This window comes from Heterodontus francisci, chromosome 32 (genome assembly GCF_036365525.1).
Source record: "Heterodontus francisci isolate sHetFra1 chromosome 32, sHetFra1.hap1, whole genome shotgun sequence".
NCBI classification, from domain to species: domain Eukaryota; kingdom Metazoa; phylum Chordata; class Chondrichthyes; order Heterodontiformes; family Heterodontidae; genus Heterodontus; species Heterodontus francisci.
The window spans coordinates 19,263,735-19,282,769 of record NC_090402.1 but is presented as its reverse complement, the minus strand read 5'-3'; the positions used below and the strand labels follow the sequence as shown (position 1 = coordinate 19,282,769).

General features: G+C 43.6%; 1 protein-coding gene across 1 annotated transcript in view; it reads right to left on the bottom strand.

Annotated features, from left to right (window-relative positions):
* garnl3 (GTPase activating Rap/RanGAP domain like 3) overlaps positions 1-18,514 on the bottom strand; it is a 455,189-nt gene extending 436,675 nt beyond the window's left edge. The window contains exon 1 of the mRNA XM_068012410.1: positions 18,222-18,514. Within this exon, the coding sequence (XP_067868511.1) occupies positions 18,222-18,274 (53 nt within the window). The 5' untranslated portion in view covers positions 18,275-18,514. The remainder of the gene's footprint in view (positions 1-18,221) is intronic.
* Between the last annotated feature and the right edge of the window lie 521 nt (positions 18,515-19,035).

The window sequence follows — 19,035 nt, the reverse complement described above, 5'->3', positions numbered from 1 at the left end:
GTGTAAAGTCAATTTGTTCTGACTCAGCTTTCCCTTTCATCTGGTTTATTTTAACCCCTTCTAGTCTGCAGAAGCATTTCAATGTACATAGAAATTCACAGAATTTGCAACACAGAGCAGCCAGTCTGTGTCACCATGTCCTCCACAACAGCAGACAGTCCGAGGCACATTTACCTTCCATGCATTCCTTTTTCCATGTCCAGTTATCCAATGTAGTCTTATATATTTTTCTGCCTGAACCACTAACTCTGGAAAATTCTACTTTACAACAGTCACTACACTTCAAAGATACTTCATTGGATGTAATCTCTTCTTTCATACATTGTACCATCCCAGTGAAACTCAAAAGCCTCAATATATTTCCGCTAGTGTGGAGCCCATTAATGCCCATTAACTAGACTGAATTTATTACTGGCGGTGAGGCTTCTGCCAATGAGCTTGAAAGCGGTGGGTGTGGGGGTGACCCCGCTTCGGCAGTCAGTTCAACCTGGGGCAGTATCTTGTCAGTGACAGCCAATTAAGGACAACCACACCACCCCATCGATCCCAATCAGAGGGCTGGCAGCTCAGCAACGCCACTGGGAATGGTGGCTGCTGCTGGGACTGCACCTGGAGGAGGCGGGTGCAGCGAACGACGGTGCCCTCACAACCAGGTAAATGGGTCTGGGAGTGCTGGGGCCAGTCAGGCAGGCCCTGTCGAGGGGATACTGGTGGTTGGTGAGGGCTGGCAGCACTGTTGCTGCAGGGGCAGCCATTGTCACCAGAGGACCCCTCCTTGGGCCAAAGAGTGCCCGAATAGGAGGGCAGCCCCCACCCCCGGAGCCCGCTGGGAGGTTGCCAAGGTTTACCACCCCCTACCCCCCACTGCTGCTGGCAAAATGCGAGGAGGTGTGAAGAGGGCCCTTAACTGGCCACTTAAGTGGCTTGATTGCCCTCTGGACGGGAGGGCCATCTGCCAACTTCCCACCGCTGGCAAGATGGCATAGTAGCAGGAAGATGACGGACATGCCCACCCCCCCATGGCTCCCCATGCCATATTACAGGACCCCCTGCCTCCCATCCTGTCCCCAGAGGGCTGGTAAAATCTAGCCCAGTATTCTAACTGAGGACTTACCTCTTGGTTATTATATTCTATACCTCATCAGAAAACCTTGAATTTCATTAGATTATATTTTAATGGCCTTATCAACCGGAGGTGCTGCCTTTAATGTCCCGTGAACCTGTTGCCCAAATCTCTCTACTCTTCCTCAGCACTGAGCCTACTCCCCTACTCTCATTCCTACTAGAATTATCGTTGTTAGTTCTTGTACCAAACATACAACTATTGACACCGAATTCCATCTGCCACTTCTTAGTCCAATCCATCATATTTTCCATATCTCCTTCCAGCTTTGTTTGGTTTTCCAAAGTATTAACTGCCACTCCCTGCATCAAAACAATTGATTTCTTAACTTCATTCTCAGGATGTGATTGTCTCTGGCATTTATTGCTCATCCCTAGTTGTTTGAGATGGAGGTGATAGGCTTTAACCTTTAACCAAGTAGGACACCATGACCCACTTCCAACCATTCGGAAAAACAGCCCTTAACTCCTACTCTCTGTTTTCTCCCTTCTAATCAATTTTTAAGACTGTTTGCTATGCTCTCCCCAATTCTACCAATCCAGGTGTATAGTCCTCCATGTAGGGAGTGTGTGAATCTGTTCCAGACACCAACTTACCTGGAGACAGCAAGGGTGACTTCTAGGAATGGCCCAGTTCTCCTCCAGGCCTGGCAACTCAACACACAGCACCCCTAGAACTGGGAATTATTATGGTTCAGGTTCACAATCTGACTTACCAAAGTGACCCCTTTAAGGGGCGGGGGGGGTAAAAAGCAAATTACTGAAAACCAGCAAATCAGTCAACATCTACAGGAAGAGCAGACAGCATTTCTTCAGAATGGGTTGGGGTATCTGATCTTTGATTCACCCACCTGGGGTATCTGAAGTTTTGCTCATCCGTGTGTGGTGTATCTGATGAAATGTTTGTCCATTTGAGTTTGGGGTGTCATGTTTACTCCCCATTCGAGTGAGGGATGAGACACTTTTAAATATATTTTGATTCCTGGGATGAGGGCAAAGTTGGCATTTATGCCCATCCCGAGTTGGCGTGTGGTGATTACATGCTGAGAGCGCAGAAATTAAGACATTGTCAGATTATGTAATATGTTCTCTCTTGACCTAAGGTGCAATCAAGCTATTTTAGCAGGGGCAAAATAAATAATAAAGAACAGGAAAGATCATGACAAACATGCACAATAAATACCAGATATGGATAAATTTTTAATTTGACCATCAGCTTCAAAACAATAAAAACCACAGAGCAATGATACAGAACTTCCTTAATCGACTTCAACAGTAAGGGTTGAAGAACACCAAGGAGGTGCAGGCGTGAGTAAAAGCTATAAAGCGACCATTAACCCTGCATAATTAAGAAAATAGAAAGACAGCTACTCGAATTTTGGTTTTCTTTGTACTGGACAGGGAGATATACCTCAACCACAATTTGTAATTTATAATGTGTTCACAAGCACTGTCCAATAATTCTTTGAAATTGCAAATTACAGACATTTAATTACCAAGCATGAAATGTCTTTTGTAATGGTTTAACTAAGTTTTATACATAAAAAATACTTGTGTTTCAAGACATCCATTAATTTTTTATAACACTGGAGGGGGGGAGGGGCTTCAGAAGCAAGAAGGTTGAGATCCCCTGATATAGATAAGCAGCAATCAAGTGAAATCCAATTCTGAATGTATTTATAAATGTATGAATAATGAAGGATGAATACATAAATAATTAAACAATGTTAAACAATAAGAGGGCAGCCATACCACAAAGACTTTGCGCACTTTATATATTGATGATGCATATACTTGCAAACTGGTAAATCTGCAAAAGCTGATCAACAGTTTCAACAACACGGACACCTCGACAGCAGCCCCGACTATTGTGTTGTGACATGTCGCTACACTTAGAGCGTGTTGGGGCACAGAAATGTCCACATTCAGTCCGCTGGTATACCCAGGATTTCATCACTAGCAAAGGAGACTGGAGAAATAATACAATTTCCTTCACTCATTGCACAAACATTGTAGGCTGCTGTGGATATTCATTCATAATCTATATGGCTGGATCAGATTGCTAAATCATTCTAAAAATGTTTCCATGATTGTCACAATGACGCCGATACATATATCTGCTTGCCCTCATCTCCCATTGACAGAGGAACTTTCCCCTATCGGCAGAGGTGTAGTCCTCTCATACCACATTGGCAGAGACACTCTCCCCTCATCTCCCAGTGGCAAAAACACTCTCCTCTTATCCCTATCCCCCAGTGGCAGAAACACTCTCCTCTCATCCCCCAGTGGCAGAAACACTCTCCTCTCATCCCCCATTGGCAGAAACACTCTCCTCTCATCCCCCATTGGCAGAGACACTCTCCTCTCACCACCACCCCTCCCCCATTTGCTGAGGTGCAGTCCCCTCATTCCCTATTCCTAGAAGCAGACTTTTCTGTTCTCTTCCCCCCCATCTCCCTGCCCCACTTCCCAAGGGTATTCCTCTCGTCTTCCCCAGTCCCTAGTAACGTCCTCCATCCCCCGAATTCTCAAGGGAACTTTGCTCCCATTCTCCCACTTCCTAGAGGCACTCCTCTCACCCCCTACTTCTCCAGGGTGCTCCTCTCCTCCCCAGTGTCACACCCCACAGTTCCCAGAGGCACTCATCTCCCGATCCACCCAGTTGCCACAGGCATTCTTTCCAAAAGGTTGTCTGGCTTCATAAAATACCACAGGTGACTTTTATAATGCATATCATAACATCATTACATTGGTGATAACATTATCGTGTCACCAATCATACACTACCTATGTAGCTAGTGCAGGGTGTACACTTTCTATTGTCATGATTTTTAGCCATGCTTTTCCGTTAACATTTACCATTGTAAGGTGCTATGTCAACATTTTCTATTTATTTTTACTATGTCAACTGTCACAGTGTAGAAGCAGGCTGTGGCCACTAGGTGGCACAGCAGGGCCGGATTCTTAAACTTTTCTCCCAATTCCAATGTTCTTTTGCATATGAAAAAAACCTTACATTCATCAAGCAGCTGCAAGAAACACCACAAGCAGGTTATTAATAAGATAAAAAATAGTGTTGGGGAATGCAGCATGTTAGCACAGTAATGTTCTGTACCTCAGAATAATAAAATACAGCTTAGTCCCAGGCCCAACTATCTTCAGCTGCTTCATCAATGACCTTCCCTCCATCATCAGGTCAGAAGGGGGGATGTTCGCTGATGATTGCACAACGTTCAGCACCATTCATGACTCCTCAGATACTGAAGCAGTCCGTGTCCATATGCAGCAAAACGTGGACAACATTCAGGCTTTGGCTGATAAGTGATGAGCAACATTCACGCCACACAAGTGCCAGGCAATGACCATCTCCAACAAGAGAGAATATAACCATCTCCCCTTGACATTCAATGGCATTACCATTGCTGAATCCCCACTATTAACATCCTGGGGGGTTCCCATTGACCAGAAACTGAACTGGACCAGCTATATAAATACTGTGGCTACAAGAGCAGGTCAGAGGGAATTCTGTAGTGAGTAATACACCTCCTGACTCCTCAAAGCCTGTCCACCATTTATGAGGCACAAGTCAGGGGAGTGATGGAATACTCTCCATTTGCCTCAATGAGTACAGCTCCAATAATACTCAAGAAGCTCGACACCATCCAGACAAAGCAGCCCCCTTGATTGGCACACCATCCACAAACATTCACTCCCTCCACCACCGACGCACAGTGGCAGCAGTGTGCACCATCTATAAGATGCACTGCAGCAACTCTCCAAAGATCTCAACAACAACTTCCAAGCCCGTGACCTGTACCACCTAGAAGGATAAGGGCAGCAGATGCATGGTAACACCACCACCTGCAAGTTCCCCTCCAAGCCACGCACCATCCTGATTTGGAAATATATCACCATTCCTTCACTGTTGCTGGGTCAAAATCCTGGAACTCTCTCCCTAACAGCACCGTGGGTGTACCTACACAAGATGGACTGCAGCGGTTCAAGAAGGCAGCTCACCACCACCTTCTCAAGGGCAATTAGGGATGGGCAACAAATGCTGGCCTAGCCAGTGACGCTCATATCCCATGAAAGAATACAAAAGGCTTCTTCATTATATGGACTACTGTGGATTACACTCAAGCAATTGGGGGGTGATGTAAGGGAATTTACAAACTTCCTGGAAGCCAGTTCTGCAGCAGTATTAGCTGAAGTTTCTGATCAGATTGCCTGTCCATGCTCCTGGCACAAATCTAAAAAGTTTGGGGGAAAGGTACCAACGAAGCAAACAAAGCGAGTTGGGTTGAATCAAGCATCAGGGAAGAGAGGGAATTTCAAACAGGAAAATATATAATGCCACGACTGATTGCCACAATATCCCTTCAACTCTGGAGGACATGGGCTTGTCTAGAGTGATGGGATGAAGATAATTTCTCTGCCTTACTTGGAATGAGTTTGGGCAATCTCAAACCTAGTTCCCTGTGAACAATGCAAAACTGCCCACAATTCAACCAGTATGGGCACTAACCCAGTAATCTAACTCAGAGGGGTCACACAAAGGTTGGTGTGTGAAAATCAGTGTGTGGCACCCTTCAAGGTTGGGTCCAAGGCACGTTGTGAGTGTTAAAGTAGAGGGAACTTTATGCTTACACCTGGTTACACTACACCTGACCTGGGTGGGCCTAATGCTGTCAATGAGTAAGAAAATGAAAAAAGTGTTTCATTCCTCAACACTGACATTCCTCACCTCACTGATACAAAAATCCACCAAAAGCTTTAACACAACAGAGGAAGGTCAGTTGGGCAAGACGTTAGTATATTGTGAAATATCAGAAGTTGTCAGGCATTCACTAAATAAACACAATCCTCAGGAGCAACCAGTCAATGGCTAAATGGCCCCATAAGTGGTTTGGAAGATATTTTCAATGACTGACATTACTGAATAAGAGTAAAGAACTTGTTATTAAATCTTCACCCAGCATCAGAAGATTACAAATTTGAAGGTCTCGTATATGTTCTGTATTTGGTACAATGTAGTTGCAATAAAGGATCTGTCCGTTGCTTGTCAGGTTTTCTGAAGTATGACGTTAGTAAGATAGGTTCATGATTTACATCAACTTCAGAATCACAGAATAATACAGTGCAGAACAGGCCCTTCGGCCCATCGAGTCTGCACCGATGCATTAAAGACACCTGACCTGTCTACCTAATCCCATTTGCCAGCACTTGGCCCATAGCCTTGAATGTTATGACATGCCAAGTGCTCATCCAGGTACTTTTTAAAGGATGTGAGGCAACCCGCCTCTACCACCCTCCCAGGCAGGGCATTCCAGACCGTCACCACCCTCTGGGTAAAAAAGTTCTTCCTCAAATCCCCCTTAAACCTCCTGCCCCTCACCTTAAACTTGTGTCCCCTCGTAACTGACCCTTCAACTAAGGGGAACAGCTGCTCCCTATCCACCCTGTCCATGCCCCTCATAATCTTGTACACCTCGATCAGGTCACCCATCAGTCTTCTCTGCTCCAGCAAAAACAACCCAAGCCTATCCAACCTCTCTTCATAGCTTAAATGTTGCATCCCAGGCAACATCCTGGTGAATCGCCTCTGCACCCCCTCCAGTGCACTCACATCCTTCCTATAATGTGGTGACCAGAATTGCACACAGTACTCCAGCTGTGGCCTTACCAAAGTTCTATACAACTCCAACATGACCTCCCTGCTTTTGTAATCTATGCCTCGATTGATAAAGGCAAGTGTCCCATATGCCTTTTTCACCACCCTATTAACCTGCCCTTCTGCCTTCAGAGATCTATGGACAAACACGCCAAGGTCCCTTTGTTCCTCGGAACTTCCCAGTGTCAGGCTATTCATTGAATACTTCCGTGTCACATTACTCCTTCCAAAGTGTATCACCTCAATTACCTCACACTTTTCTGGGTTAAATCCCATCTGCCACTTTTCTGCCCATTTGACCATCCCGTCAATATCTTCCTGTAACCCAAGACACTCAACCTCACTGTTAACCACTCGGCCAATCTTTGTGTCATCCGCGAACTTACTGATCCTACCCCCCACATAGTCATCTATGTCGTTTATATAAATGACAAACAATAGGGGACCCAGCACAGATCCCTGTGATACGCCACTGGACACTGGCTTCCAGTCACTAAAACAGCCGTCTGTCATCACTCTCTGTCTCCTACAAATAAGACAATTTTGAATCCACCTTATCAAGTTACCTTGTATCCCATGTGCATTTGCTTTTTTGATGTCTCCCATGTGGGACCTTGTCAAAGACTTTGCTGAAATCCATGTAAACTACATCAACTGCACTACCCTCATCTACACATCTGGTTACATGCTCAAAAAATTCAATCAAATTTGTTAGGCATGACCTCCCTCTGACAAAGCCAAGCTGACTATTCCTAATCAAATTTTGCCTCTCCAAGTAGAGATAGATTCTCTCCTTCAGAATTTTCTCCAATAGTTTCCCTACCACTGACGTGAGACTCACTGGTCTGTAGTTCCCTCGCTTATCTCTACAACGTTTCTTAAATAGTGGGACCACATTAGCTGTTCTCCAGTCCTCTGGCACCTCCCCCTGTGGCCATAGAGGAATTAAAAATTTGGGTCAGTGCCCCTGCAATCTCCACCCTCGCCTCCCACAGCATCCTGGGACACAAATCGTCCAGACCTGGAGATTTGTCCACCTTTAAGCCTGCCAAAGCCTCCAATACCTTGTCACTCCCTATGACAATTTGCTCAAGAACCTCACAGTCTCTCTCTCTGAGTTCCATATCTACATCCTCATTCTCTTGGGTGAAGACAGATGTGAAGTATTCGTTCAACACCCGACCAATGTCCTCTGGCTCCACCCACAGATTTCCCCCTTGGTCCCTAATGGTTATCCTCTTCCCATTGATATACTGATAGAATATCTTGAGATTTTCCCTACTTTTACCAGCCAGAGCTTTCTCATATCCCCTCTTTGCTCTCCTAATTGCTTTCTTAAGCTCCATCCTACACTTTCAAACTTACTTTCAAACAGCTTTGTTGTTATAAAAACAGCTATCGAAAACATTTGTTAATAACAGTCCAAGTATACTTGTAATCTACCCTCATCATTATTGTGATCAGAATTTTCCATAACAAAAATCTTCAACATGCTTAATTTGGTGTTGTTAACAAAATGGAGCTCACAGAGCCCCCTGTTTAGTTTTGTAATATTATTCTTTGAAGGTGGAGGTACTTCTAATTCAAAAATATTTCACCACTTTGTGAAGGAAAAAGATAAACTTACTAAAATCTGACTTGATGGGGTTGTTAAAAAAATCATTTTCTTACCTGCTGTGAGGTCGAGCTTCCCACTTGTCGCAGTCAGACTAGTCTAAGAGTTGATGCACAGTTGCAGTGCTCCAGGGAAACTAAGTTATTTTAAGGTCACCTTCCTGCTGTTGTTTTGTATGGAGCTCCTCAGGGATGCCCAAGGATGCTCCCTGTTGGTGATGCTAAGGAGTGGTTTACCAGGAAGGGAAGCCTTGTCTTCCACAGTGGGAAGTTCGACCTCTCCACAGAGAGAAACATTCCCTCCTGTCTCCCCCAGCAAGTAAAAATAAATTGACATGTTAATATAATCTAATTTTGATCAGTGTATCATTGTTTCAGTATAAGCTGGGAGAGTACTCCCTTGGGTTACCTCTTCTTTATGATTTGATGATGATTGCCAAAAAGACATGGTAGAAAGACTTGCATTTATATAGTGCCTTTCACTACCACTGGGCATCCAAAAGCCATTAATAGCCAATGAAGTACTTTTGAAGTATAGTTACTGTTGTAATCCATTTTTGTGAGATGTTGACTATATTTGCACACCCGTCAATAAATAACTTGCAGTTTTTTGCCTATTGCAATGTGAAAAATGGTTTTTAAAGAGTTTGTTGTCATAGACAAAACCACAATTTGATTAACAAACCATGCGCGGCTTGCAAGAGGTTCAGGTTAACCCCATTACTCATGCCACCCTGTGGTTAAGATGCATGTGGATTTCTTTTCTCATGTTTCCTAATCATTCTGAAATCTGTTCTCAGCAAAGCACCAAAACGTATCTTTTTTTTTTCCGATGTGGGTCAACAGAGTATTACAAATGAATGAAACTACGAATGATACACAGTGAATATAATGGTTTAAGTCAGCTCTGCCTCGACAAGACCCTCATTATTGGCTGTTTGTGAGGTTATTTATTTACTTGCAATCCCAGTTATGTTACTATAAATGGTGTGACTCCTAAGCTTCTGTTAGCCTTATTCCTTGACCTTTAAATTCCACGATCTGCACAGCCCATAGGGGCAACCACCACTGCAGGTCAGAGGGATGTGTTCCTCTTCCAAACATTTTAGACGATGGTTCTTCCCACCTCTTACCCCCAATCCAAACCCTGACATTGCCCCTGATGCATCCCTCGCACCCCCACTCCCCCATGACCACCCCCCCCCCCAACTCTTTATACATAGTGGTGCCTACGGCAGCACCTAACTGTTCTCCTTTCTTATTCTGTTTAATATCAGTGATGTCCTGCATTATGGCTAAGGTCTTTTATTTTAGATCTGCTCCATTCTTTAAGTCACCCCTGTACACTTTGACTGAGCTGAGCAAGTGGGCAGTGATCTGCACAGAGACCTCTAGCAGAGCTACAATGGAGTCAAGCATGAGCAGCTGCATCAGAGGGAGACAGAGGATAACTCCAACTCGAGCCTCCCCTCTCTGTGGGCGGTGCCTCGGCTATGTGCGGCACGAATGCCTGATGCTACAGTGGAGGTTGGAAGCTCACCCACATGAGAAAACATGGGCAACAACCCACATCTTACTGCTTTAGGAATTCCAACATGATGCACCATCCTACCCTCCACATTATGGCCATGCTTTTTCAGTTCCCCTGGGCTGCACATCATTCCTTGGACTAAAAGACCAGGTAGGTAACCCTTCCCCAAGCATCTGGTGTAGCCAGTCACCTGGAGATACGGTGACTTTAAATTCCACCTGCCCGCTGGTAGCAAGTACCTCAGCTCAGCTTGTTCTGTTGCCTTGAAGAATGAGAGCACTGAATCTGCATCCTAGCAGTCACACACATACAACAATACGCCAGACCACCGGTATAGCTTTTAAACTGGACCCTTTTCCTATCCCACCCTGCTTCTAGCTCCTCCCCCACCCCGTTCTGCTTCTATCGCAACTCACAACCCATCCTATCCCATGTCCTGCTCCTATTTTAAACTGGCCACCCTGCTCCTACCTACTATCCCAGGAACCACCCCACCCCGCTCCTAACACTCCCTCCTTTGTTCCTATCCCAACTCCTGCACTACTCCTATCCCATCTCCCCCCCCTCACCCTATCCCACCTCCCCCCCCCTCACCCTATCCCACCCACTATCCTATCTATCTGCCCCTGTTCTATTCCCCATCCTGTTGCTATCCCAACCTAGTCTGTTCCAAACTCACCTGCTCCACCACGCTCTCACCCCATGTTCCGATCCAACCCTCACCCCTACCTCCTGCCCTACTCCTTATCCTTACTCCTGTCTGCTACTATACTTGTGACAATCCTAGTAGCCATGTCATTACTTTGATAGTCCATCTAATTTTCTTAATAAGTTTGCTAAAATTGTTCTTTAGAGCCACTTACTTTGTGTGAACTTAATTTCCAGAATTTCAGCCAAATCCAAAATGCTTATTCTTTCAAATAAAACAGTGGAGCTAGTTGTTCAATAGTTAAAACTATACAATTCACAATATTTAATTTCTAAAATAACAGTAACCTGAAATAAAATCCCTCTCACTTATCTTCCATCACTCAGATGCAACACTGCAAAGTTAGTTGCCTGGTTACCATCAGTACAAGAAGTGATAATTTCAAACCACTGCCACTGGCCACTGGCCACTGTGCCTTCAGCTGCCTAGGCTCTCAGCTCTGGAATTCCCTCCCTAAACCTCTCCACCTTTTTACCGCTCTCACCTCCTTTAAAACCCTCCTTAAAACGTCACTCTTTGAACAAGCTTATGATAATTTGTCCTAATATTTCTTTATATGCTTCTGTGAAGCACCTTGGGACATTTTACTACATTAAAGGTGCTATATAAATGCAAGTTGTTGTAGTTGCCCACAGGGCTTTTTATGAAAAATTGAATCATTCAGGCCTCGCACTGCATTGCACAGACTGAATGCAGAAGTAGACAGAGTTTGTAGTAGAACGTCCCTCACGCCTAACTACACACCCCAGTGCTGCTGGTCTACCATGTCAATGTAAATGTCCTAGTGTCCTAGGCCCAACCATCTTAAGCTGCTTCATCAGTGACCTTCCTTCAATCATAAGGTCAGAAGTGGGGATATTCGCGGATGATTGCACAATGTTCAGCACCATTCGCGGCTCCTCAGATACTGAAGCAGTCCATGTAGAAATGCAGCAAGACCTGGACAATATCCAGGCTTGAGCTGATAAGTGGCAAGTAACATTCGCGCCACACAAGTGCCAGGCAATGACCATCTCCAACAAGAGAGAATCTAACCATCTCCCCTTGACATTCAACAGCATTACCATCGCTGAATCCCCCACTATCAACATCCTAGGGGCTACCATTGACCAGAAACTGAACTGCAGTAGCCATATAAATACTGTGGCTACAAGAGCAGGTCAGAGGCTAGGAATCCTGCGGCGGGTAACTCACCTCCTGACTCCCCAAAGCCTGTCCACCAGGCACAGGTCAGGAGTATGATGGAATACTCTCCACTTGCCTGGATGGGTGCAGCTCCAACAACACTCAAGAAGCTCGACACCATCCAGGACAAAGCAGCCCACTTGATTGGCACCCCATCTATAAACATTCACTCCCTCCACCACCGACGCACAGTAGCAACAGTGTGTACCATCTACAAGATGCACTGCAGCAATGCACCAAGGCTCCTTAGACAGCACCTTCCAAACCTGCGACCTCTACCACCTAGAAGGACAAGGGTAGCAAATACATGGGAACACCACCACCTGCAAGTTCCCTCCAAGTCACACACCATCCTGACTTGGAACTATATCGCCGTTCCTTCGCTGTCGCTGGGTCAAAATCCTGGAACTCCCTTCCTAATAGCACTGTGGGTATACCTACCCCAAATGGACTGCAACGGTTCAAGAAGGCAGCTCACCACCACCTTCTCAAGGGCAATTAGGGATGGGCAATAAATGCTGGCCTGGCCAGTGACGCCCACATCCCATGAATGAATTAAAAAAAAAATCTGGATCACAACAATCTGTGGTCCCAGCTACGCCCATGCCAAACCTAAACCAGAACAGACTTTATAACAGCAAAGTGTTGCACGATAGCAGAGTGGATTTAGCACCAAACTAGCTGCTTCTGTTTGACTTCAGTGTAGCTCTGACAGAGGTCTGTGTGCAACCCAAGGAAAATTGTGAATCTGAACTCAATCAATCTGGTCGTTTGTGGGCTACCATCTAAAATAAATTCTCCAGCCCTACACCCTCCCTATCTCGGTAATCTCCTCCAACCCTACAGCCCTCCCTCTCTGTAACCTCCTCCAGCCCTACAGCCCTCCCTCTCTGTAACCTCCTCCAGCCCTACAGCTCTCCGCAATCTCTGTAACCTCCTCCAGTCTGACAGCCCTCCACAGTCTCTGCGCTCTTCCAATTCTGGTTTCTTCGCATCGCCAATTTTAATTGTTCCACCATTGGCAATCATGACTATAGCTGCCTAAGCCCTAAGCACTGGAATGTCTTCTATAAGCCTCCTTGACTCTCTTCCTCTCTCTCATCCTTCAAGAAACTCCTTAAAACCTACTTCTTTCACCAAGCTTTTGATTAGCGGTCCTATTATCTCTTTATATAGCTCGGTGGCAATATTTGCCTGCTATTGCTCTTGTGGAATGCCTTGGGTCATATTACTACATTAAAGGGCTATATATTTGCAAGATGTTGTATATCTCAATCTATCATAGTTATTTTGCCTCAGTCCCTTCCCTACAGTGTTTTACCCACCCAGGGACCGGTTAAAAACAAACAGCCTCACATTAGGCTATAAACAGAGCACAATCCATTGACACAGCTCTATGTCCTGGCCAGTGATATGTCTGAAGTGATTTTGAATCTAGGTCCCACAGAGGTGAAGGCATATTCATTCAGCCCAGTGTACCACCCAATCTCTCCTCCTGTCGATCTCTCCCTACAATTACTTGGAAATAGCTGGCTCAGGTTCTCACTTCAGTCTGGGCTAAGTTAAGTGATCTGGGGAGGGACAGTGGACATCAGTTGTTTTCACAACCCACTTGCCTGGGGAGTGGAAAAATCAGCCCTGGTTCTTTGCTCCTGATTGCTATCTGGTCACCACTGATTTCTGAGCACGGTTGAGCACTTTTATAGCTGCAAAATGTGTATAGCTGAAGAGGCGGAAGTAATTTGTTGTATTGTGGTTTGTGCACAGTATTTGGGTTTTAAAATTAATGTTGCTGACGCAATGCCTGAACTCAGATTTCACCTTATATTTTACCAAGAAGACACAAAACCTGGACTGGAGATATTTGTCCACCTTTGGAATGGAGTGCAGAATACAACAAAATGCTTCCTTCATTCCTTGAAACATGAGGTTTTGTCAGTTTGTATTCTCCCATGCTTTCCTTTTTTATTAGATATTCAGGAGAGAAAAGAGAAGGCCGAGGGTTGACCTGATCGAGCTCTTTAAAACTATGACGGGGTTCGGCTGGGGTTGACGTTGAAAATTTCCACTTGTGAGGGAATCCAAAACTAGGAGGCAGAGGTATAAGATAAACACTAATAAATCCAAGAAGGAATTCAGAGACTGGTTAGAACATGGACCTTGCTACCTCATGCAATAGCTGAATTAAATAACACAGATGCATTTAAGGGCAAGTAGATAAGTGCATCAGGATGGAAAGAGTAGGATGTGCTGATAGGGTTAGGTGAAATGAGGTGGGAGTAGGCTCATGCCAGCACAGACATGTTGGGCTGAATGGCTTTTTTCTGTGCTGTAAAACTCTATGTCGTTTAATGTAGAATCACTTGGTAGCATTGCGATTCAAAACAAGTAACAGAGTGAAGCTGAGTATTTCTTAGTTCCTTTCTTGCCGAAGCTACTGACAAATCCCATCAAGACCTCGTCCCAGTCAGCTGGCAGGAGCTGTGTCTTGTTACCTTGTGTCAACCTATTGCTTTATTGTTTAGGCTCATTCTAATTTTAGCTTAAAACTGCTTATTACAGCGACCTAATGACAGGCATATCAACTCCTATTCTGACAGCGCTAGTCATATTTCTCATGAACATTTATTGGATCAGTTTCATTCATTCTCAGCTGCAGAAGCTGGTTATGTTAATAAGAAGGAATCTTTTCTCAGCTAATTCCAGATGCGCGCTGTTGTCCACAAAAACCATTCAACCCTCCCAACTGCATCAGCTCGACAGGACGTGACAGCACCAAGATCCAATAAGCATAATTGTGAATAAATGACAGTAGTTAGTTAGAAATTTAGTTTGGAATTGCATTTACAAAGTATTAGCCTAAACAATTTCCAACTTAGTTTTTAGTCTGGGTACGCCCTTCCTGCAAAAAAAAAATCATTTTAATTCACTAACAGCAATGAGTAAGCTCTTCATTGCTCTTTTTTTAAAAAATAAGGTATTGCCCTCATCTCTACTGAGTTTTATTCAGGGCAGTTTCAATTCTTAGAGCAACCTGGACCAAAACATTAATTACAAAGGTTGTTGGAGAACCATTCACAACACAATGCTGATTTAAAACTCCAGCTTGCTGTCACCTGACCAATACTTATCACATTTCTTCAACATTGTACAATCTTGATGGTGTCCTGAAATATGAAGTTTGAACTTTTACAACCAGGTTTCTTCAGAACATATTGGAGCTAGTACAAAGCAACTTTTATCTTTACTTTCATGTTCCATTTGATTCGTCATATAATTATATTCCATATACTGTTGGCACAAACCTTAAGTGGCCAATTGTACATCATTGGCTGTAAAGCACTTTGGGTCATGAAAGATGCTATATAAACGCAAGTTTTGCTTTAATATTGTTTAAGTAACAGGAGTTAATAGAACTAACTGAAGGACAGAAATGTTTAAAGCCTTCTCTTTCCCCATACTGGGCACCTTTAGCTCGCTGAACATGGCTTTGTGTACCAACACTGGCATTACTAATAGCATTCAAGATACGCCTTGTTAAACTCCATTTTCCAATGGGGCAAATCAAGAAAAGGGCTCACTAGTTTGTTGCAGCAGTTGACAAAAACCTATATTTGATGAGGGTCTCTGCCTTATGTCTGCCTAAGTACATCCGAATTCTCATTTCAATTTCTGTTTTATTCATAGCCTGCAAACTCTGAATCTATGCCAGCCGTACCAATGACCCTGCTGCTTTTGAGTTCTTTTGAAAAATGAAGTCTAGAAGGAGGAAAAAAACACCCTATTTTTCCTTCTGTTCCTGCCTTTGTGGTTTCCATCCTGAGCTGAATCTGATAATGCTTTGAGCATATGTTGCAAGTAGCTTTTTTTAAAACCTTGCAGCTCCTGCCAATAGTGTAATTTACTTTTCGTTCACCATTCATCCTCACAATGCCATAAGTAAACAGAATATTGTAAAAAGGTCATATAGAACAAATACTCTATTTTGGCTCCTTTTCATATACTGCTGGAGAAGATAAGCTCAGTTGAATTGGGGCTTATTCAGAAATAAACTACCTTTTCACAGTAGTCTATGGTTGCTAAAAATCGCTGGATCTAATTTATGAGGAGATCCATTCTCCAGTCAGTAATCTGTATAGAAGAAGGCCCAGAATCTCATGGATAGTTACCATGTAACTATGGTGTAAGAATAAAATTGCACTGATTTTTCTTTCTTTGAGGAAAGTTGCACATATCCGATTTGAGCCACTTTTACACTGAAACATCACTGCACAAATGTCCTCGATCATAAGCGCCACTCCTGCTGAAACCAATCTGGCTTGTTAACATAGCTCTGGCCCCCAACTCCATGCAAAAACCAGAGAACATGAGTTTCCTGGATCTCGCAGCTGTTCTGAACCAGTATAAATTTACATTGCAAATTTGAAATGTGGCAGGACCAGAATTCACTATTTCTGGTGTTGTATCATGTTGTTTTTAATGTTTTTTCTAATTCTCTTGACTGAGACCTCCATTATACCTTGTATATTTTGGAATGTTTTTCAATGGTATCGGATCGTGTTACATTAAAAAGCAGAAAGCTTCAATGACTGTATTTTCCAAAACACACTGAGCATAAATGATAGTTTGATGGCTTCAAACCTCAATTTTCATAACATCATTAGGATAAAGAGGGAACTTCCTCTTCTGAGCCTTCCTCAGGTCCCGATTGTTTATTTTGTTATTTGTTCCTGGGATGTGGGCGTCCCTAGACCAGCATTTATTGCCCACCCCTAATCGTCCCTGGGATGATGACTTCCACTTGTTTTCTGCCAGTTTTCAAGTTCCCACCTATGCTAATGCAATTCTCATGAAATTTGGGCACAAGTTGTCATTGCCTAGATTGGGGTAGAAACTGGTGTACATTTTGGCACCATTTCTACATAAGTGCAATCCAGGAAATTCCCAATATGTGTCGAAAACAGGTGTGTCTGGGGCTATTACATAGTTGTCTGAATATATTCATTTGAATATTACAGTGCTTCTCAGCAATTCAACTTTCAATTTGTAACTATTGCCAATAGCTTGTTATCCTACAGACATTTAGCAGCTCTGAACGATGTTGACAAATCAACCTGCACGGCCTGTGTAGAATTCTGATGCATCCTGGATCCTGGTCAAATGCAGCAATATCAGCGGATGGAAGGCAGTGTGGTCAGTTAACAAGTAAGTTCATCCATACAAACATTCTGCAAATCAATGCTGAAGACTAATTTCACACTGCCCCTATAAAATGTCTGTAAATCAGATTACAAAACAAAAAAAAGTTAGTTTATTTAATGCCAGCATAATACACAGGGCAGGGTGGAATGCATTGGGCGCCGGACACGCAAGTTAAAATCGCAGGAGTTAGTAGGAACAAGGCTGTTTTCATATAGTTGTCTTAGCACAGCAGAGAAAACCTCACTTACCAAGCAGTCTGTTAGGAAGGCAGTGCACCCCTTTTGAAATATGTTTGGCTGCATTGCCCGATGTTTCCCTTTGCAACTAATGGATAAAGATTCAGTCAAATGCTCTTGTGGAGCGGATTGTGCGTGATCTACATTGATCACCCAGGGCTTTGCAAGAAGACAAAACCAAATTTATTCCACCATGCGGCTTTCTCTCTGGCATAGTGCAAAAAAAAACTATTTCTATACACGGGGGGTGGGGTGTGGGTAACTATCTATCACCAGCCTCGTGCAAATGCTAGGAATGATCTTCTCCTCCTAACTTGCATCATAAATCACATTTTCAAATATGCTCACCATCACGCATTACTGTGTAAAAGCAGGTTAAGACGTTTCGACCTGTTAATCCTCTCTATAAAAGACATTTACAGACCATTATTTTCACATTATTGGTCAGGTTAGTCCAATCCTGCCCTGGTGTGTCTGACTCCATCTATCGTTCAGAAGGAAGGGGCTAATCTAATGATCCGCTCCCACTCCATCCGAGCTCCGGCTCAGCAAATAACCCATTCAAAAAAAAACCACATTGTATTATTACATTTGGATTGGAGTGAATCATGGAAAGAAACTTTCCTATAAGCTAACATAGAACCTGTTTTCTGTTACAATACAATCATGATTAAATCATGCAGAGGCTGGCAGACCCAAATATATATTTGCATTTTTACACAGGGAAGGGATGAGAGAAATAAACTGCTGATTTTTTAACTAATAAAAATTCGATAATAATTGCAGCAAAAAAAGAGACAAATTTAAGCGATGCTGAAAAGTGCAGTGTAAAATATTTCTGAAAATCTGACAGCAACACTTGAAACATTTCAAGTCGCAAAAAGGGACTGGAGGAAAGCTCCAAGCATCAATCCACACAGTTTCCCCCAGTGGAAACATTAAATGTCATACCTTTGTATCTCGAAGCTGCACCCTTTTCTTAAGAGGAATGCTCTCTTCCGCATTTTCGATGTGTGTTTTCCACCTTCTTTCGCCTGATGAATTACAATTAAGCAGCAGCTAACTCACAGGAGCTGCATAGATGATACTGTCCAGCAGGCAGCCCTACCGGGGCACACAGTAAAGCCGCTTCTGTACAAATGCACTTCTCAATCCACTCTTCCTAAAACCAGAAACAAATCTTGTGCGAAAGTAACGCAAATTCTGCTGGGCAAACAAACAAAAACAAAATAATCTGAAGTCGAATTTTTCTACTGCATACTGTGTCTTACTCTGCTTTACTCCTTCCTACCGATGCCTGCCTTTAAAAACTGGAGAGCGGGACTAGAACTGCACCGTCTGCAGATTGTGATTAAGTCACAGGAGATGTCCAGGAGCTCCGACTGCAGATAGAAAAACTCTTCAGGGTCCTAGCGCTCACACTCAACACCGCCTGCGAAAGAAAATCAGGATTTGTCTTCCGCAGCTCTTGTACTAGGTACAGTTGAGGGGGGCTATTCAGTACACAATGGCTCAATTAATTCAGAAAGACCCTACACAATCCACCAGCAACTCTGCCTCCCCGCAACTCTTTCTTAAAAACTGTTTCCATTATTCTACCTTGGACATCCATTCCATACCTGAAAAATTTCCCAACATCAGTCCTAATTTGCCTTATACTAGTTTGAACCTCTGTCTCCTTGTATTATTGTATAGTTTAGTGCAAAGTAATAGTCCAGATTGCACATTTTCCTTCACCTTTACTGTCTGATATCCCTCTCTCATC